We start from the raw sequence: 23,113 nt of genomic DNA on the forward strand, positions 1-23,113 counted from the left end.
TACCTCTGAGTTCCATTATTTTAAGTAAGAATACAAATAAAACTTACCAGAGGTAAAGCAGGCAGGTAGTGTTATATTTCTGTAATAAACAAAGAAATAAAAATGTTAAAGTTGAGAAATGGTGAGTGCCAAGAAACAGGACTGCTATCACCTGTAAATCATCATCAGTTTCATTTATTAATATTAAATCTGTAGATAATTATCCATTCATTTGCTAAAGACAAAATATCTTCATTTGCATTTCACAGTGTCATGTGAAAGCATTAGAAACTTCTTTTACTGGGATAATCAACTTTAGTTCACCTGTTGGCCCTGCTGTTGTCCCCACTGTCAGGAGGCATCTCAATGTTCAGCTGATCTGACAAAACAAATAAAGACATTTATACAAATGCAAGAGAGAATTTTACATTTATCAACCCCCTTAACCTGAAACCAGAGTATTAATCTGCACAAAACCCTGTTCCAAAATGAATATCATATTAAGACGCTGTCCAATACACAAGACACTCTGACTGCTCAAGCCTTGTATCAACCTCAAATAAACTTTAGAATATATTTTTTCACAGAGGGAGGACTGTGGATTTTGTCCATCACTTACATTGGAAAAACACTTTCACTGGTCAATATGAACCAAACACTGCACCTTAACTGTTTTAAGACAGACTTGAAAATTTGTAAAGCTAGAGACCCAAATCTCAGCAGTGTGTTGAGACTTAAAGGAAGCTCACCAGTGTCAGGTCGGTCCATTGTTCATAAAGCAGCTCACAGATGACAGCAGAAGTTAGTCTTCAGTTCCTAACTTCCTTTTCTTCTTAGATCTTCCCAGCTCTAATATGAAGGTCCTTTATCTGCAATATTATTCAAATGTGGTCAAATACAATGGAAATCCCTCACTCTGTGCTGTTTTTGACTCTTTGGATAACCTACAGTATGAATCAAGCTCTGCGCTGTTCAGTGGTTTTTGATAAGACAAAACTGGCACTTCAACCTTCTGGAACAGGAACATTCCCCAGCTGTGACTGACTGTGACTGATACATGTCAGTCAGAATCAATCGGCACGTCATGCTGCTCTTCACGCTTTCATAGGTTTTAATTGTACGTTATTGTCATTGTTGAAGAATTAACTGACTCATGGAACTAAAACAGCTCTCTGAGGAAAGTTTGTTGACTGTTACTAAATATGGTACTTTAAACTTTTTAATGACACTGCCCTGGATCTAATCAAGTTCATAACCTGGGACACTTAAAGATGGAGACATGTAAAACACGCTGGAGATGATATCTAGAGTAAATGTTTGTCTGTTGGCCCAGCGAAGAATGCTGATGGTCAGGTTCTGAGTTTGTTGATCAAGAACATCATGATGTACTAACTATATTGTAGAATATAAGTATCTTTTTTAACAGTTTACAGTTCAGAGCTCTGAACTGTTCCTGTAACTGTTAAAATGTTATGTACCTGTATGTATCCTGGAGAAATTAAAGTGACACAGGACACAGAAATATCTTCTTTATTTGGAACAAGAACATTTTGTATTCAGCTGAAATAAAATGAAATAAAACTTTAAAATCAAAAGTTGCACATGTTGTCTGCTGTGTTCACAGTTCTAGTTGATTGACAGCGGAGGACACTTCCCTCTAATGTAACCCCCACGGACCTACAGTATCTGGTCTGTTTGAAAGTGTGTTGGCATCTGCTCGTCACTGTGTTCAGTGCTAGAGTTGTACATAACGCTGCGAGTGCAACAAAAACCCTTATTCTGAGTACAAAAATACACCTATGTCAAGTAACAATTGCACAAGTAATGGAAGTTGCTATTTTGGATGAAAACAAAAAGCCCACACATTTACAATGATCAGTCTCACACTCATAGGTCTTGTATAAAGTATTACAGTTAATGTGTCAAACTCAAGGAGCACATACAGCAGCTACTGTACAGCAGGTTTTTGCGAGGAGACTGTGAACCATCAGCTGACGTCATAAAAGGTTATGATGTCGATGTCAAACACATACCATCACATTAGAGTTCTGGTTGAACTGAACACAGTCAAGCTCGTTAAATACCAAGTGACAGAGGAACTTATTCTTAATCCATTAAATCACAACTTGGAGAAAAAAAAGATGTATACATGAAAACAGAATGTTTGAAAGGTCATAAACAATTTGTCAAACAGTGAAGAAAAATAATGTATAGGTATGAGCTATAAACATTCCTTGAATATAAATACAACAGTTTACGAAAGGCCTATAACCTTCCCTGACAGCCCTCTGTTTAAGAAAGCGACAGTTATTAATAAATGTATCAATAATAAATATAGAGTTATATGTGTTGCTAATGGAGCTGTTGCTCTGTCATTAGCTTAGTTAAAATCAAGGTTTAGGACAGGTGGGGGTGGAGGTTGTTTGTTTTGTATTTTATGCAAATATGGCATGTTTTTCCATTTCTCTCAATCTCAGAACAGAAACAATTCAAGAAACAATATACCAAAACATTAATGCATATATTGTAACTACGTAAAACAGGCCTATCATACCAAATTCCTTGAACATCATGCAAAAAAAAACAGTGTAGGAGAATGACATAAGGACTACAGGTATAAGGAGGTAAATACATGAATACAGATTAAACCCCCATAACGGTAGTTTAAGAAAAGCTCCAGCAGGAACTGTAGCTGCACACAGAGCCATGAACATCCCTGACAGCCCGCTGTGGGCACATGTGGGTAAAAAAGCTCCTACAGCTGCTCCCACTGTCACCCCCAACCTTCCAAACCATCCATATCGGTGTACTACTCGTTGATACTGGTCTGTTGCTGCATCTGCTGCAGCAAGAGATACCCCTGCTGCCCCTGCCACCCCTATCAGAGCTCCTATAGTGGGACCTGGACCCAGCACAGGTAGGGCCAGCTTTATAGCCCCTAAAACTGCTGAACCAGTAGCTGCAGCAGTAGCACAGATTTTACCTGCTCCACCCCTTTGCCAAGCCACAAATAATGACATTCCTACAGTAACCGTCCACATCAGAGAAGTTAAAACTCCAACAAAAATGGCCTCTACTACAACACTGCTTGTTGTTGTGGATGTTGGAGACTGTAAGGCAACAATCTGCTGCCCTGCGATGTTATAAACATCTGAGATGATCAACATCAATCGCACATGTGTGCCGGTTAGTTTGAGGGAATGTGGTTCTTCAAGTTTTTTTGACGCTATTATCATAGGCATCAAAACAGCTCCAATTATGAACCTCATTCTTACCATCATACTCACTAGAAGTGTTACAAATACAGCACCTGGTGTAAAAATCCAAAATAAAATGAGAGTCTTATAAGAACATGATTTAAACCACACTTCAGTAATGAATGTAAACAGCCATGCTACTGCTACTGAAATAACGGCCCACAGCGAAATACTACCATTAAAAGAGATGGATAGAAAACTTTCTAAGGTGACACCCAAAATGTACCCAGTTGCAGTGACACCCATGAGACACACTGGCCCAGCCACAGCCAGGGCCTTCCCCCTCGCTGCTTCACCATTTCTTTGAATCACCAGTGAATAGGTCGCTAGTCCAACATAGGTACCTACAGCTAATGACAAGACTGAAGAAAAAACACCAAACATCACTGAAAATATGGATATTTGAACATGCACTTGTTCGTTATTACTTTCCCACTGTAATAATTCTTTTATCATCCTTTCCAGGTAGTTATCACTCAGAGAGAGTTGTTCTAACTGGTCCATGAGCAGCCTGTTGTCGGCCAGAAGCTCCAGGGACTGAAGGACAACGACCGCTGTCGCTCCCAGAAGAAGACCTCCTGCAGCTCCTGACACCAGTCCAATGCAGAAGACGGAAATGACTGACACCAACCCTGAAGACAAAGAGATTCTCATTAGTAGCAATATGAAAGACAGCTCACAGTGTGTACCATCCATTCTGTACTGTGTCATAGAAGGTTTAAATATGAATGATGCATGACTTCACTTCAACCTCTTGATTTTAATGAGCTTCATATAATAATAACTAATCATATAAATGATCATATATTATATGATACTAATCATATATATTGAAGAGTGCATTTAGACAAAACACAATGTTTAGGACATGGACTTGAATTGTGACATGCTAAGTAAGTAATAACCTTGTCCCATGAGTGCCATCATTTTAAGTAAGAATACACATAAAAAGCCTCAAATTAACTTGTAAAGCTATTCTTTTAAGGCAGAGACCCACATTTGAGGAGGAAGTTAAGGTTTGAAGGAAGCTCACCATTGTCAGGTCTGTCCATTGTTTATAAAGCAGCCCACAGATGACAGCAGAAGTTAGTCTTCGGCTCCTTTTCTTCTTAGAGCTTTCCACCTTTAATTCCACTGTCCTTGATATTCAGTGGTATTATTCAAATGGTCAAATACAGTGAAAATCCCTCACTCTGTGCTGTTTTTGAGTCCTCAGAGATGGTGTCAATCAAGCTCTACACTGTTCATTGGTTTTTGATAAGACGAATGCTGAACCAGAACTTCAACCTTCCCTAACAGGAACTTTCCTCAACGAAGATAAACATCAGTAAAAATCATTCAGCACTTAATGCTGCACTTTGCAGTTAAATAGATTCTATTATACACTTAGAAGAAAAACTGACAAACTTGTGGAAGTAAAACAGCTCTCTGAAGATATCTTAGATCTTCCCATCTCTAATATGAAGGTCCTTTATCTGCAATATTATTCAAATGTGGTCAAATACAATGGAAATCCCTCACTCTGTGCTGTTTTGGTTTCATAGGTTTTAATTGTACGTTATTGTCATTGTTGAAGAATTAACTGACTCATGGAACTAAAACAGCTCTCTGAGGAATGTTTGTTGACTGTTACTAAATATGGTACTTTAAATGTTTTAATGACACTGCCCTGGATCTAATCAAGGTCATAACATGGGACACTTAAAGATGCACACATGTCAAACACGCTGGAGATGATATCTACAGTAAATGTTTGTCTGTTGGCCCAGCGAAGAATGCTGATGGTCAGGTTCTGAGTTTGTTGATCAAGAACTGGGCTGTCACAGACAGAAAACTTCCAGTAAGCAGCACCCAGTGACTGCACTGTGCAGATCAAACAAAAGAGAGCAGCTGAGGAGAGTGTTTTCAAAGTTCATTTGGGGTCACTACAGAGGCAAAAACAGAAAATACTTCATAGATGATCACACAACCCCATGGACTATAGAGGAAATTTTGATTTACTAACTATAATTGCATAATATGAGTATCTTTTTTTATTAGTTTACAGCTCAGAGCTCTGAACTGTTCCTGTTACTGTTCAAATGTTTTATATGTAGCCTGGAGAAATTAAAGTGACACAGAACACAGAAATATCTTTGGGTTCTTTATTCGGAAAATACATCTTTCAACTCAAATGATGCACAGAGTTGCCTGATGTGCACACAGTTGTGGTAAATTAACAGTAGAGGACACTGCCCTCTATGCAGTGCTAGAAGTGAGTAGAACAAATGCACCTAATGTCAGGTTGTAAGTGCACAAATAATGGAAGTTGTTCTATCTGATGAAAAACAAAAAGCCCACACATTTACAATGATCAGCCTCACACTCATAGGTCTTGTATAAAGTATTACAGAGAATGTGTCAAACTCCAGTAGCACATACAGCAGCTACTGTACAACAGGTTTTTCCAAGGAGACTGTGAACCATCAGCTGACGTCATAAAAGGTTTTCATTTGGACAATTCACTTCATTTCTGTCCACATCCAACACATACCATCGCATCAGCAGACAATATCTCACAATATGTTTGTACAAATCACTTGTAAATGTCATTTGATATTAAAACCCACATTTTAAAAAAAAACAGAAGATCACTTGGCCAGCTCAGCTACATATATATGCTGACACAATTGCGTGTTCATTTGCATTAGGTTGAGAGAAAAGCAAAGGAAAGAAGATTTACTTCAATCTTTGATGTCATGGCGGTTAGTTTGTATAAGACCTGGAACAGTACATAATAAATGTATCAATAATAAATCTGTACATATACATGTGTGTGTATAGGGCTGTTGTTACATAGTGCACCTTAGAGAACTGGTTTAAACAGGAACTTTGTAAGATATGGCCAGCATTTTACTTTAAAACATTAAAAAAATTACCCAATATTGTCAACAGAGTGTAAAGAAACAACAGTGTTGAGGTTATGTCAATGACTTTTTTTGTATTGTGTTGCAGAGATGTAAGTTAGCATGCTAACCAGCCAGCCCTGGCTCGTCCTGTAACGCAATATTGCTTTGTACCTCAAGAGGTGATAATCTGATCGTCCCCGTAGTTTCAAAACAAACTCAAAGTGTTAGGAAAGGAGATTTTTGTTTACACCTGTTTTCCTTACTAAACAGAAAAGTAGAACCATACACTCTCTAAATTTATCCTAAGAAAGACAAGCTTAATGAGGAGTTACGCTGCCCCCTACATTTTTGAGCTACCCTCCACATCAGGGCTATATCTTAAATTATGAGCTACTATATTGACGGAATGGATGTTATATTGATTATATTTAGAAATACAAAAAAGGACATTAAAAATACAATGATGGAAGAAGACAGACAAAAACAAAATGCTGTCGACAATGTTCTCAAATTGTTCTTCAAATCTGCAAAGAGCAGTCACAACTGCACAACTGTATGTATGTGTGTGTGAATGTTATATGGGTTTTCAGGCATGTTGGCATTGACGGGGATCAGTTTTGAAAGGTAGCTAAAATGCTCGTGTTGACTGAAATAATTTTAATTTCTTTTTAAAATCCCTCTTTATATTGAAAAAGTGGACGTATTTTGTCCCTCGTATGTTTGTCCACGAACCAAAGGCTCAACAAGGCTGTGTGGGTAGCTAATATCAACACTGTATACATGCATATCCACAAAAACACATACAACTCCCTGTAATGTGAAGATGATTGAAGAAAAGCTCCAACAGGAACTGTAGCTGCACACAGAGCCATGAAGATCCCTGACAGCCCTCTGTGGGCGCATGACATTGCAAAAGCTCCTAAAGCTGCTCCCACTGTCACCCCCAACCTTCCTAACAATACATAACGCCCTACTTGTGGTCGATACTGGTCCGTTACTGCATCTGCTGCAGCAAGAGATACCCCTGCTGCCCCTGCCACCCCCATCAGAGCTCCTATAGTGGGACCTGGACCCAGCACAGGTAGACCCAACCTTATGACACCTAAAACTGCTGAACCAGTAGCTGCAGCAGTAGCACAGATTTTACCTGCTCCACCCCTTTGCCAATGCACAAATAATGACATTCCTACAGTAACCGTCCACATCAGAGAAGTTAAAACTCCGACAAAAATGGCCTCTACTACAACACTGTTTGTGTCTGTGAATGGTGGTGATGGTAAGGAAACAATCTGCTGTCCTACAATGTTATATATATCATATATGGTCAACATCAAAGGCACAGTTACAATGTCTAGTTGGATGGAATGTAATTTTGCTTCTAGAATTGCAGGGATAAAAACAACTACAAGAATTAACCGAATTTGAGAGAAAAAACTTAATAGAAATGTAATCAGTGTAGCAGCTGGTGTTAAAACCAATAGAGTGATTGGATAAAGACATGGCAACACTGAAATAAAAAGCCACAGCCAAATGCTAACAATTAAAGTCATGGACAGAAAACTTTCTAAAGTGAGGCCCAGAAGGCATCCAGTTAGAGTGACAGCCATGAGATAGACTGACCCAGCCACAGCCAGGGCCTTCCCCCTCGCTGCTTCACCTTTTCTCTTAATCTCCAATGAATACATTGAAAATCCAACACAGGCACCTACAGCTAATGACAAGGACGAGCAAAAAACACCAAACATCTCGGCAAATATGGATATGTGGATGCCATGCACTTGATCCTTACTTTCCGATGGTAAAATTTCTTTTGCTCTCCGTTCCAAATAGTAGTCATCCATCAGGTATTTTGCTAACTGGTTGATTAGCGTACTGTTGTCAGCCAGAAGCTCCAGGGACTGAAGCAGAACGACTGCTGTTGTTCCCAGCAGAAGACCACCTGCAACTCCTGACGCCAGTCCAATGCAGAAGACAGTAACTGGTGCCAACCTTCCAATCCATCCTGTGTAGAACCATCAGCTTGAATTTAAAGTAAACACTTGCAAGTCCGCCGTGATTTACATATCAGTGAACCATGGTTTCATTTGAACCTTCTGTGTTAAATATCAAGACTTGGTCAAGAAAAAAATGAGTTAAAAGTTACAAATGACTGTAAATGTGTCACAGGAATTGACAAGGCACACCTATAATTTTATACATTTTAATTGAAAGTACTGTAATGACAGAGCACTTATCAAAATGACTGTTAATCTGTTAAAAATTGCTCTATATTTAGTGAAGAGGGCATATTGGCCTGTTCAGGATTCAAAAAACACAATGTTTAGGACTTGGCCTTGATTTGGGACCTGAATTGGATTTTAGGCAAAAACTTGAGACCTGTGACTTCAAATCAATGAATTGACCGAGGGTAATGCCCAATGCTGGCCAGTAATAAGAATCTAGATTTATGGCACTTTGGATTCGGCTTCATCTTTCAGACCCAAAAGCTCAATCCAATTCAATTATGTATACTGTTTATAATACACACAAAACTTACCAGATGTAACAAAGGCCGGTAGTGTGATTTGTCTGTAATAAACAATAAAATAATAATGTCAAGGGTGAAGCAATGTGTAATTTAACAGAAAATGTGACTTTTTCAAATGCAAAGACACATATGCCATCACATGCATTTCAGAGGGCAAGAAAGAAAGAAAGAAAGATGTTTTTTGTCTTTGGACAGATTTTACAATAATATAATATAATATTAAATAATAATAATATTAAACACTACTTTAAAGAATTAAATGGATAGTATATTTGATATATGAGAAAAAGACGTTAAAAAAAAGAAAGAAAAAGAGGTACTGATAAAAGAAAAAGAGGTACTGGAGGATTGGCTGTTTAATTGTGTACAGACTTAAAATGAGAATAATTTGGTAACTGAGATAATAAACTGTCTGTCTTCAGTTCATCTGTTGACTCCCCTGTTGTCCTCTGTGACAGGAGGCACCCGAAGGCTCAGTTGACCTGATAAAAAAAATAGGACATTGATACAGAAGAAAGAGAGAAAATTACATTTATCGACCTCTTTTGCCATTATCCAGAGTGTTAATCTGCACAAAACCTTTTAATTCAGTTGATTACAGTTGGGAACATAAAACTACTACTACTGTGCTATCTCTAACTCAGAAGTTAAAGTAACCTCATATTGACTTTGGAAGATATAATTGCAGTGAGTGAGAATAACTTACATTAGAAGAGCATTAGAACAGGTTTCTAAATGGTCAATATGAACTGGAAAAAAACTTCATGAATGTTTACAGCAATATAACCCTGCACCTTAAGACTGACTGTTTGAGACTGATCTCAGCAGTGTGTTTAGACTTCAAGAAAGCTCACCAGTGTCAGATCGCTCCATTGTTTGCAAAGCAGCACACAGATGACAGCAGAAGTTAGCCTTCAGCTCCTTTTCTTCTTAGATCTTCCCAGCTTTAAATCCACAGCACAGTCCTTAAAATTCTATGCTATTACTTAAATGTGGTCAAACACAGTGAAAATCCCTTACTCGATGTTGTTTAACACTCTTCAGATACAGTATGAGTCAAGCTTTACAGTACACTGATCAAGGGTTTTTGATAAGATCTATGGTAAACTGGAACTTCAGCTTTCTATAAGAGGAACATTCCTCGGCTGTCATCAACAAAAAAAAACGTCAGTCAAAATCATTCAACACTTCTTGTTGCTCTTGTTGCTCTACACACTTGCACTGTGGAAAGGCGGTTCACTATTATTAAATATGTTGGATCTAATCAAATTCCTAACTTGGGGCACTTAAAAACCAAGACACATAAAACACATTGGGGTTGACTATGCCAGGCGGCTTTACAGTAAACGTTTGTCTGCTGGACCAGTGAAGAATGTTGATGAGGTCAGGTTCACACACCCCTGTCTACATTGGTGGAGCTGAGGTGGTGCAGGTTCAACAGTTTTAGGTTCCTAGGAATCAACATCACTGAGAAACTATCATGCTCATCACACATCACCACCCTGGTGAAAAAAGCACAGAAAAGGCTCTACTTCCTACGGAAATTTAGGAAGGCTTAATTCTGGAGCCAATTTCTTGTAAACTTTTACAGAGGGGGCATTAGAAAGCCTCCTGAATGAAAACATTGCACACTGACATTGTTTGTGCAGGACAGGAAGGATACAGCGGGTGATTAAAACTGCCCAGAACATCATGGGTAGGGGAGACTGGGGACAGTTACAACACTTTTTACATTACTCTCAGTTACTCAGAGGCTATTTGGACTAGGCTCACCAAATCTTTACATATTAAACCTACATCTGTCTGCTAAATGCCCATACCATTAAAAGATGGCTACATATAACATATCAATCACAGTATTTATTTGAATAGAGGAATTCAGACATTGCAACTGACCCCAAACCTGGGGGTGAACAAACAGTGAACAAACAGTGAACTGTTTTAGTGAACAAAATTCACATTGTTTTAAAAGTCCAGTGAATATAAACTTTGACTTTAAGTTTTGTTAAAGGCACACAAATGTTTAAAAAATAAGAGAGCAACACTCGCCTCTTCCCAACAAATCTGCTGCCTTGTGAACAATTCCACCAGCTATCATTATGATTGCCTGTTCTGTTCATCATGAGCAATGAAATATATTAATCGTGCCTATTTTGAACTAAAAATCTTCATAAATACGGTTGTGTGGTCTGTTTTAATATGACTAGCCTAATTAGCAGGGGGACAGTTGCAACAGTTGCAACCGTCCCCATGGTATCAGTCATGACAAAACACCACGTGCTAGCTAGCCACACTGACACATGTAAACCATGTCATTTAATAGTCAACAAAACAGTGATCCAAACTAGGTAGGTTTGGATAATTCATACAAAAGATCAGGACGGTATGACAAAAATACAGCTCATGAAAAAAGCTAGTTTCATACCTCCAAAACAACTTTGTCTTGATAGAAGCAGGACCAGATGCTCAATATGGCCTCTCTCTTCTTGGTGTCTTCTGGGTGTAACTGAGCATGCGCAGTGTGAGTGTCATCACTCTAGCATGTTTCTGATTGGAGAAATAAGGCTTGTTGCAACCGTCCCTTGTTGCAACTGTCCCCAGTCTCCCTACCCATTTACCCAGCATCAGTGACATTGGTCCACCCTGTTCCCATCTGGCAGAAGAGTATCCACTTACATGCCACCAGACAACAGAGCAGCTTCATTTCTCAGGTTGTGAGACTCTTCGACCTGATGCCAATGTCAACATTCACAGACTCACAGACGTTGAGGCGTGTTCCCAGTAAGTTCAGGGCTGTCCTACTGTCAAATCTTTTTGGCGACTCTCCATAAGTCTGCATTTCTGCAGACTGTGGCTTAGGGAATTACCCACATTTCATAGCTTTGTAACGTTTAAATGGCAACCCAGTCTCACATGAAAATGTGTAATAGCTACGTTGGTCCACAGGGCAAAATGTAGTAGTTTCACAATAACGGCGCTTTAATTGTGAGATGTCTAGATGTCTTTTTTTCCGGCCTATTTTTTTCTATTGCCTGCGTCCACGTCACGTGACCGTCAACTTTCTGGCTGCGAGAACAAAAAACATGGCTGCCATTCCTTTTATTTCGAGTGAAAAATGCAATATTTTAAGATAGGTATTACATTAAAATGTGTTTTGATTACATTTTTATCGAGAAATATGCACTTTATTTTCATAATCCTCGCTCAGTGAATGTATGTGGTCTTTAGTTTGTTTGTTTTTACGAAGACGCCAGGAAGTTGTGACGCTGCTACATTGCTATGGTGGTTTCTATAGACACTGCTATGGTGAAAACCATGGCTTGAACGTTGTTTGTATCGTTTTTCGCTTTGTGTAGTTTTCTGGGCTGTTCCATTATTTGTGTTCTTTTATGTAGCTGTTTGATGCTGCTCTTTCAATAAAAAACGGTGATTTTACAGCGCCCCACAGATGACGTATTTTTTCTTCTTCTGTGGATTTGCGACAGCTAGTGTAACCTGGACGTCGCCATTGTTTCGCCAATTTTAAATGTATGCATTTCAAACCTTACCTACCACTATGTGAGAGAGAAATGGGCACTTGGTCAATTTATATATATATTTATAATTTAATCAGTACAGTAAATGTTTTGTGTCAGTCCTGACGGCGGACCAGAGGACCCGCTACCCGGAAGTATTCTCCTTATTGTCGAGTTAAATGATATCTAAACATTATCACAACACAAAAACACCAAAGTGTTCTTGAATGAGAAGGAAGTGACATGTTGGATTTCAACACTACAAGAAGAAGAAGAAGAATCAACTAACTGCTTATTTAAACTATTTGGAAAGGCTGCACTGGGTCTAATTAAATTCTGATCCTGGGACATTTAAAGGCAGTGTGTCTTCGTCAGTGTGGCTTTTTATCTCCCGGCTGACATGACACTCAACACAATATTTGGTCGTGTGAACCCTCAGCTGAAGTAAGAGAACAGAATCAGGCACAGAATAAAATGAGAGAAAATAAAGTCTCTGGGTTAAATTACAATACCTAAATAAAAGATGAAAAATCCCTGCATTAATAAAACATTCACCTCTAACAATGAAAGAAGCAATATGAGCACAATCAGACAAAAAGTGTTCCTAGTTGATCAGTCATTTTCAACTGACTTTGTAATATTTAGACATTGCAGTAAGCGGGCGGGCATTGCAGCATGCATCATTAATTTTGTACAAAACAAACAAAATCTAAATTGTGTCTGATTGAAGAAATAATTCAACCAAAAATCATTCACTTCCTGCTAATATCAGTTTAAAGTCCACTGAGCTGGCAGTTGGGGCTGACAATATGTCAGGTTGCTTCACACAAGATATAATTACAATAAATGTTTGTCCATTAGAATTTAGATGATCAGGTTTTGAGTTTGCTGAACAAATACTGGGCTGTCACAGAAGATATAACTCCTAGTGAGCAGCACCCAGTGGCTGTACTTTACAGTAAAAACAAAAGAGAGCAGCTGAGGAGAGAGTTTCCAAAGGGTTTCTGTCACAGACTTGGCCAAGGAGCCACGTTTATTCTCCACTCCTTGTGTTTGTGTGTCTCTCTCAGTTTTTGTGCTGAATTGTGTGTCCCTGGGTGTGGCAGCTCAGACAGTCTCTGTTCGGTTCTGTTCTTCTCTGTTCTGAGACTCATCACCTGCCTGCTCATTTCCACATTCAGACATCACTTCCGCCCACTTAGCCCTCATTAACTTTACAATCCTGTTCATCTTGCTCAAACCCTGTCTGTGTGTCTGTTCTGCTTCTGGGCTCAAAATCTCTGGTTATAGCAGTTATGTTCGGGATATCTGTAGAAGGATCAACAAATAATGAATTATGAAGAACATGATTGACTAACTCCGTTGCAGAAAACAAGTATCACTTTGTTTTACTCTCTGCTATACTTCAGCAGGCAGTGAGTGAACCGTTACTGTAGCCTGGAGAAATGACAATGGCACAGGACACAGACTCTTTTTAAGGTCTTTATTCTGTACATTTTGTAATGAAGTTGAAACAAACAAAATAAAAGTCAAAGCTTTATAATAAAAATTTAAGTTAGTATTGTTTACCAGTGTAAATAATACTTTTGGTAATGTTGTGGCTGTGGCACTAGGAAAACAGAGAAAAACAGAGAAAAAAGAAATGCAGATTCAAAGAGGTTGGGAGGTTGAGAACAGAGGTGTGGGGGGAGTAGGTTGGGTCATGTCAGAAGAAAACCCAGGGAGCTCAGCATCCACAGTGCCTGACCTGTTTACTGCCCTCGGATGGATGGACACATTCCAATGTTTGTGAATTTATTTATTTTTTTATTTGTATTTTATGCAATTGAAGGACAGATATGTTTCTGTTTTTATCTTAGACGAAATCCATTCACAGATCCAAAAATCATCCCAAAAAAAGATAAAAAATGAATTAATTATAAAAAAAACAGACATGCCTCCATGAAAATTTGAAGGCATTATATAAAATAAACCAGCATAGGTAAATAATATGACAGCTACAGGTACAAGGTGTAGATATAAACGCTCCTTTGACAATGACGTGGAATGTACAAACAGTAACAGAAAGGCTCCAGGAGGAATTGTAGCTGCACACAGAGCCATGAACATCGCTGACAGCCCGCTGTGGGCACATGACATGAAAAAAGCTCCTACAGCTGCTCCCACTGTCACCCCCAACCTTCCAAACCATCCGTATCGGTGTACTACTCGTTGATACTGGTCTGTTGCTGCATCTGCTGCAGCAAGAGATAGCCCTGCTGCCCCTGCTACCCCTATCAGAGCTCCTATAGTGGGACCTGGACCCAGCACAGGTAGAGCCAACCTTATGACACCTAAAACTGCTGAACCAGTAGCTGCAGCAGTAGCACAGATTTTACCTGCTCCACCCCTTTGCCAAGCCACAAATAATGACATTCCTACAGTAACCGTCCACATCAGAGAAGCTAAAACTCCAACAAAAATGGCCTCTACTACAACACTGTTTGTGTCTGTGAATGTTGAAGACTGTAAGGCAACAATCCGCTGCCCTGCGATGTTATAAACATCAGAGAAGATCAACATCAGTCGCACAGTTATAGTGTGTAGTTTTAAGCGAAGTGATTTTTGAAGTAAATTTACAGCTACAGTCACAGGAAAAAAAATAGTTACAAGACATAACCTTATCCTCAACATAGAACCTATCGTAAATGCATCAAATGCTGTAGACAGTGTAAAAATGATACAACCTATAAATGCAGAAACATAAGGATGAACGATCCGGTTAATTATGTTAAACGATAGTAATGCTGCTACTAAAATTATAAACAGCCGAATAGCACCATACGAAGTAATTGATAGAAAACTTTCTAAAGCAAAGCCCAGAAGGCATCCAGCTGCAGTGACAACCATGAGACACACTGACCCAGCCACAGCCAGGGCCTTCCCCCTCGCTGCTTCACCTTTTCTTTCAGTCTGTTCCCGTTCTGACAGTGAATTTGTTGAAAATCCAATAAAGAGACCTACAACTACTGACAATATTGAGGAAAGAACACCATGGGTCACTGCAATTACTGATATCCAAATACCATGCACTTGTTCATGATTTGCATTAAAAAAGTGATCACTGTCATTCATAAATGTTTCTAACTTGTCATTGAGCGTTCTGTTGTCGGCCAGAAGCTCCACGGATTGAAGCAGAACGACTGCTGTCGCTCCCAACAGAAGACCTCCTGCAGCTCCTGACACCAGTCCAATGCAGAAGATGGAAATAATTTGTGGTACCCCTGAAGATAAAGGGATTCTCATTAGAAAGAGGAGGAGGAACACAAAATTCATAACCATAAAAGTAAAATTTGGAGCACAGCTATAGGATGTTTCAGCGTCCCATGAATTGAATGGAAAAGGGCAAAGAATGCCTCATTAACATCAACAATACTTATATTAATGGGTTGTTGACATGACATGTATTTTTCACTGTCACAGAAGATAAAAATGAATATAATTAGTATTCTCGTCATTTAAAATACAGTAAATGGTTAAACATTCATTTGTTTTACATGGACCTGTTGCTATAAAAACTGCTTTATAAAGTCATTTTTTTAATTTTTGAGTCAAATCTCAAAATTGTCCTATGGCGTGACTGTCACATGCATAGTTAAATAAATTACAACTTTTATAAGTATTTGTTAAAAAGCATAAAATGTTTAGAAATAAGTCAGGCATAATTTTACAAGTGTTGATTTTAAAAATCACTTTTTTCATCCATATATTTCTAAATGCATAGGAACTTGATACATTTTGTCACAAAAAAACATGTCCTTCAGTGTGACACCTTATTCTGATTTTAAATTAGGCAATTCCATGAACAACTTTATTTAATTGAAGGACCCCATTCAAATTCCTGTTACTGAAGCCTCCTATGAAGCCAATGACATGAGTACATGGTAAGTTCTTGTCTCAGCATCATTCAAATATTTAACTTTTTCCGAACCACTATGAAAGTGTTCAGTTTTGTTGTCCTTTGGTGTGACGTCACCAAATTATATTTTTCAACATAAAAACTGTACATAATTATGGAAAATTATACAAATGCTAACTGCTAAGTGCTAAAGACAGGTTGGCTAGGAATGGCATGGTCATTAACTCACACAAAAGGCTGAAATGTCCTTTAGTGTGACAGATAAAGGTGTCACACCGAAGGACAAATATGTCACACTGGAGGACAAGGTCTCTTTAAGAAGCATTTTAAACAATTAAATAAGATTTTTTTTTTAAATAATTTTTATTCCCTTGACCATTTTCAGTGTTTTTAAATGCAATAGCTACATTAAATTAAAATTAATATTAAAATTCTGTAATTAAAATATTTTCTGTTTTGTCCTTTAGTGTGACATAATGTCCTATGGTGTAACACACATAATAGAACCAAAAATGTATTTGTATGTCAAAAAATATCTTAAAAAAAGGTTGAGTATTGCATTAGGGGATATATAATCATCATTCACCTTGAATTATTATAATTTTTTCAGCAGTTTTGAAAGGTTGACATCAAAGTTGGACTCGCATTTATTGCATTTATTGAAAACGTTCAACAAGTCATGGGGAAAAAATAGCGTTATTCATAATTTCTCATCAAATAAATAACACTATATGAAAATACGTGTCTCACAATTAAGATGAATCTGTCTCATGCTATTTGTGTAGTATTTAAGGTTTTTTTCCTTAATTTTTTTACGTCACACCATAGGACATATTTATGGTGCAGGTCAGAGAAGATGTTCAAAAAAACAGTGAAATAATTGAAAAAGTTAGTGATCACTTATATATTCTCAAATATCAGATTTCAAACTACATGAATATATATATATTTTCTTCAAAAAATGTGTTTTACAGAAGAATGATTTTTTGCTTCTTATTTGTCAACAACCCTAAAACACAATCCCACTCATAATCACCAAAACCTTTCACTGTTACATGCAGTATCAATATTTTATGATGAAACATAAAGTACATTTTTTTTCCCTTTATGTTGATAAAAAAAACCATTTAAAAACATGAGCCAGACGACCTTTACATTTACTTCCAAACTTATTTGCTCTTGTAAATTAAATATAAGTCAAAAACAGGATTAGATATAAAGACTGTTTATCACTGAGTGAAATTGTCAAATTACAAGTTAAAAATGAACAAAACACCTTGTTTGAGACATGGATTTGACTTGGAACCTGAATTGGGACATCGTAGCTTAAACTTGACACAAGAGACTTTTACAATTACTTTGTCCATTTAGTACCATTATTTTATGTTAGAATGCACATAAAACTTACCAGGGGTAAGGAAGGAAAGTAGTCTGCTACATCTGTAAAACACAATAAAATAATGTCAAGGTTGATGCAATGTGTACTTTACATGCTTCTTCATGCAAACATGGGACTGCCACCAGAATCATTGTTCACCGTTACACAGGGGAAGTTATCCATTCATTTGCCTGCTGCTTAAATTCTTCAACTGATTTTGGGCTGAAAGCATGACAGTAGTAGTACTGAGACAAAGACAGGTACTTGAGGACTGACTGTTTGATGGTTTAGTGAGTCAATAGCTTAATAGTCTATCTATACCTGTTGACCCCGTTGTTGTCCTGTGTAACAGGAGGCATCTCAAGGTTCAGCTGATCTGACAAAGAAAAATAAGACATGTTGAGACAGATAGAGAGACATTTATAACAAGTTCCAGGGTATTAATCTGCACAAAACTATGTTAGGATCAGAATCAGAATCAGAATAGGAAATACTTTATTGATCTCCGAGGGGAAATTGTTTACGTTACATATATAAGACTATGTCCAATGGACATATGATTACATTTGGAAACTTGTAACTACAGTTTTTTAAATAAATGGTAGGGCAATTGGGTCAGGTGCAATGTGCACCAGGTGGCATACAGAGGCAGGGACCTGTGCATCCTGAATCCGGCATTGCAGACTGGCTCTAGGTATGTGGAACATCACTTCTCTGATGAGGAAGGAACCGTAGCTGGTGTGGGAGGTGGAGCGTTACAAAATACATATAGTTCACTGCAAGTCACTGAGAGAAAGGCTCTACAGTGTACACGTGTTTTGTGGACTTGGAGAAGGTATATGACCGTGTCTCCTGTGTGTCCAGTGGGGAGTACTGCTGGAGAATGGGGTACTCATAAGTTAGAGCTGGCTCCGTATACTTGTGTGTGCATCATGTTTTTTGTGGGTCTGGCTGGGTACAGGTTGTTGATTAGCGCATATTTTAACAGGTTGGGCAGGGTGGGTTGGCTCTCATAACAGATTGGGTTGGTGTGGGTATTAAAAAAAAAGAGCCATGCATCACTATTACATTGGGTCTTGGGACACTGCAGCCTTTATTCACTGACACACACACTTATCTTTTGTGGGTATGGAAAACAAATATATTGTTCATTATCCTACTATCAATTACAAAACAATTACATATCTTAAGAGTGACTGGTCTGAACACTTCAAGCAATGGTTCTAAATGCTGAACAGCCCTCAGAGAATAATCACCCAACTCTACAGTTACTCAGCTCATGGAGCAAAGTTTTAGTTTACTGTTTTGGTTACTGGAAAAACAAGGCAACTCTTTTGGGTTTCAATTGCAATCCAACTTTAACTTAGCCTATGTGGGCACAATTGCGTAGATGTTGCGTATCTACACTTTCTTCTGCATACAGCATACAGATTATTTCTCTAATGTTGTCAAAAAAATATAATCATAATCAGAGTCAGTCAGTGGTTAAAGCAAGCAAATTAAGTGGACATACATTGAAGTTTTGCAATTGCCTGCAGTGATTACACTGCACTCTGTTAGCTAATGAGGTTGTAGGTCTGTCATTAACTTCAATGCAAATCAAGGTTTGGGATCTTAAAATACCTTTAAATCTGTTAGATGAAAAAAATGACGTGGTCTCATAAGGTAAGACTTTATTGATCCCTTACCAGGGAAATTCACTTGTCACAGTGGCTCAAGTGTCATTATCATTATTATTACTTTTATTGTTATTTAAATATATTTTCTTGCACATGTTTGAGAGTTTATTTCTTGACTGTTATAAAACATATTCTTTTACAGAGCAAGAATTTTGCCCCCCATCCCTTACACTGGAGGAACATTAAAAGAGGTTTCTAAATGGTCAATATGAACAGGAGGAGTGTTTATGGCAAGCAAACACTGCACCTGAACTGTTTCAAGACAGACTTGGAAAATTGGAAAGCTATCCTTTTAGGGAAGGGACACAATTTTTAACAGTGTGTTTAAACTTAAAGGCAGCTCACCAGTCTCAGATCGGTCCATTATTTGTGAAGCAGCACACAGATGACAGCAAAACTCTTTATCTTCTTAGATCTTGTCAGCTTTAATTCCACAGTCCTTAAAAAATGTCTGATAATAATCAGTTGTATTACAGAAATATGGTGAAAATCCCTCACTCAGTGCAGTTGTTGACTCTTCAGATACAGTATGAGTAAAGCTCTATAAGACCTATGCCAAGCTGGAACTTCAACCTTCTGTGACAGGAACATTCCTCTGCTGTGATCAACAAAGATAAACGTCAGTAACAATCACTCAACACCTCATGCTGCACATCGCAGTTTCATAAGTTTCAATTGTATACAAAGAACAGTCACCTAGCTGTCTGCTGGATCAGTGAAGAATGTTGATGATCAGGTTCTGAGTTTGTTGATCAAGAACTGGGGTCTGTTTCACAAAGCAGGTTTAGTGAAAACTCTGAGTCTGTTAACCCTGAAATGAGGGAAACTCTGAGTTTTCCGTTTCACAAAGGGAGGTAACTCAAACCAGAGAAGGAGGGGTAACTCTAGCCTGTTTCACAGAGAGAGGTAACTTAAGCTCTCGGTCAGTTACCATGGTAACATGCTCTATGAACCTAACCTGGTCGGGACCAGGTTTTTCTCAACAAACCTCGAGTTTCTCTCTGTCTCTGCCCTCTTTCAGCCACACGGTATTTGATTTCCTCATTCATTCAGTCAGCAGACGAGTTTTGGCGTAACATAGTTCTGCCGTCTGTTTTTTGAGAAAATCATTGCAAAAATCAGTCAGTAGGCGACATTAGAAGTTACATTAGGTGGCGACTATTTTCACTACCATGGCATGTCCTTTTGATAATGATCCCGTGGATGAAGGTGCAGCATTACTGCGCAGAGAATTAAATACTCGTCGGGAGATGATTATCAGACCGCACATAGATGTCACAGTCCATCATTTACATACACAACCTAATCCGTCCTTACATTTCAAACATTACCAACCGAAGTCATGCTCTCACATCCCAGCAGATATTGTGTGTTGCGCTGCGCTTTTTTGCAAATGGGAGTTTTTTATACAACGGCGGAGATGCAGAGCACTTTACAAAAGTAAAAAAAAGTCATGAAAGGGAAATAAATATTTTTATGAATAGGCTTAGATAGTTCTAGGCATATTACATTTTATTAAAGCACTTGTGTCTTGGGGGGTGAGCTCAGAGGATGAGCTCCCTCCAGGCTTAGGCCCGGCTCCTCTGCCTCTGTTAGAGGTGGCGGTGCTGGGCCACCACCCGTTTTACGGGCATCTGCTTTCTTTCTGTTGGCTGAGTAGAAGTCTGTGTTAGTTTAAATAGGCTTAATTCTTTAACAGAACATGATATAGATGAGAAGACAATTATGTGTGTGAAAACAGCATTATGTTGGGGAAAAAACAACTGTACAGTCAAACAGCCACTTAATATTTACTTTACAATGTAGAACATGATCAAAAGAGGTACCCCCGTGAGATTATGCTGAGGTCTTACCTGTTTGAACAATGTTTTTATGTTTCATCTTAAGCTGCTTACACTTCCTTCTAAAAACGTGCTCAAACTCACCGTATGAGCGCATTAATAAAAAAAACGTAGCCCTCCTCTTCCCCGTTGCCATGGTGACTCGTCGAATCGGGGCTCCACTGACGCTGTCTTTTTAGACTTGTGGCGCACGCGCTAAACTCCAGGTGAAACTACTCCGAGTTGATCAAACTAACTCAAATCAGCTGTTCTGGAACCGAAAACTCAGAGTTTTCTATCTCAGAGTAGATCAACTCAGAGTTCAAGGTTAGACTCAGAGTTTGTTGAACCTGCTTTGTGAAACGGACCCCTGGGCTGTGACAGAAGGTATAACTTCCACTTGCGTGCACAATTCTGGCAACAGCAGAGGACACTGCCCTCTATGTAATATTACCCTCACAGATCGTTGACAACATACGTACTGTTCAGTGCATCACTCCAGGAGAACAGATGGACACATACATCAGCTACAGTACAACAGGTTTCCAAGAAGATTTTGAACAGTCAAGGTGACATTATAGAAGGTTTCTCGCAGGACTTTGCTTTAGACAGTTTCTCCATTTGTGTCGACATCCAGCAAACACCATCACTTATGGCTCAGTCACCTAACTAATACATCTGACAGGCTGCAGTGTGTAACATACATCCTGTACTGTACCATCACAGCTGTGGACTCAAGTCAAATAAGCAGTTTGAGGTGATAGTGAGATTATGGAGCCCTGCTCGACTGGGGGAAAAAAATCCTAGAAGAGCCAATTGTCAACCTACTCTCATGTAAAAATAGATTTTTCAAGTTTGGCAGAGTTGATGATGTCAGAAATGAGTTCAGAAAATGTTGTATAAATAATACATGTGTAATAGCTAAGGAGCTAAGTTAGTCTACAATTGGATTGGATTGGATTGTACTTTATTGTACTTAATTAACCACGCCATGACAAGCTGTAGCAATTTTCCTGTACCGCATTTAAATAACTGCTTTTAATTTATCAAAAGAGATAGAAAACATTGAAGTGAACACAGTAGACATATCTACCTATAAAATAAAACCACTAAATGTAATATTAAAGAAAAAAAAACCATCTTTTTGTATGAATATTAACACTTTCACATGATAAAGTTTTAAGGAAATAATAATAATCCTTCTTGAGAAAATCTACAGTCAAAATATCTTAAAAAGTGTGTTTTTCAGATCAGAAGTTATATTTAGTGCGATCTGTGGCACTCTGCAGGACCAGATGACTTGTAGATAGAACTACATTAATGCCACACAGAATCTGAATTTGGTTACAAGAAAGTAAAAACTAGTGGAGATACTATCATTATTTGATCATTTGATTACTGTAAACACTCTGCTACAACTTATCCTATCAGTTATCCATAGGGGTTCTTGGATGTTCAGGACAAATTTCAAGCCAATCCAGAGGAAAATAAGCAATTGGTGAGGCTGACAATACACATACAAAGAATAAAAAAAATGATGAAACTTAGCTCCGAGCACCAAACTTCAAAGTATTTTGGAGTACAGCCATAGGATCCTGTGAATTTCATAGAAATCTTTAAATAAAACTTTTTCAGAAATTACATGAAAGTGTAAAGTTCTGAATCCTGGGTGAGTTAGCATGTAATAACTATAAAAAGTTGAATATACTTTTACATAAATAATGCATAATCCCACTCTTGGATATTGTTCCAGGAGCTGGATTTGAAGGAACAAATTAAATATATTGCCAAGGATCTTCTATCAATCAACATTTTATGATGCACTCAATACATCAAGAAGCATTGTTTACTCATTATGTTGATTAAAAAAAACCATGAGCCAGACGGCATCATACTGTATTTGCCTCAAAACATATTAACTGTTTATTAGATTAGATATAAAGTCTGCTCACCAGTGTGTAAAAAATTGGCAAATGACAAGTAACAAATGATTGTGTCACTGGAATTACCATAGCACACTCACTACATTTAAGATTATTTTAGGTTTCCATATACCTCAATTAATTTAATATCATTAGTCTTTTTCATTTCTTGAGACTAGTAATTCATTTATCTTGATCGTGTTATTATTCTTAGAATTTTTTAAAATAAGGGCAGTGGAGCAAAATCATG

The 23,113-nt window shown here is 38.1% G+C and overlaps 1 protein-coding gene across 1 annotated transcript; it reads right to left on the reverse strand.

Moving 5' to 3' along the window:
- Positions 1–299: 299 nt before the first annotated feature.
- On the reverse strand, positions 300–20,119 carry LOC311264773 (uncharacterized protein; the record flags this gene model as incomplete). The annotated part of the gene is made up of 8 exons (XM_084365872.1): positions 19,818–20,119; positions 19,467–19,719; positions 17,764–17,818; positions 17,473–17,504; positions 15,199–15,429; positions 3,733–3,868; positions 1,458–1,468; positions 300–358 (listed from the first exon to the last, which is right to left on the reverse strand). The coding sequence occupies exons 2-8, from the start codon at positions 19,483–19,485 to the stop codon at positions 300–302; spliced, it is 543 nt and encodes a 180-aa protein (XP_084221998.1). The 5' UTR covers positions 19,486–19,719; positions 19,818–20,119.
- Between the last annotated feature and the right edge of the window lie 2,994 nt (positions 20,120–23,113).

Source organism: Pagrus pagrus (genome assembly GCF_965226575.1).
Source record: "Pagrus pagrus genome assembly, chromosome: 11".
Lineage (NCBI taxonomy): Eukaryota > Metazoa > Chordata > Actinopteri > Spariformes > Sparidae > Pagrus > Pagrus pagrus.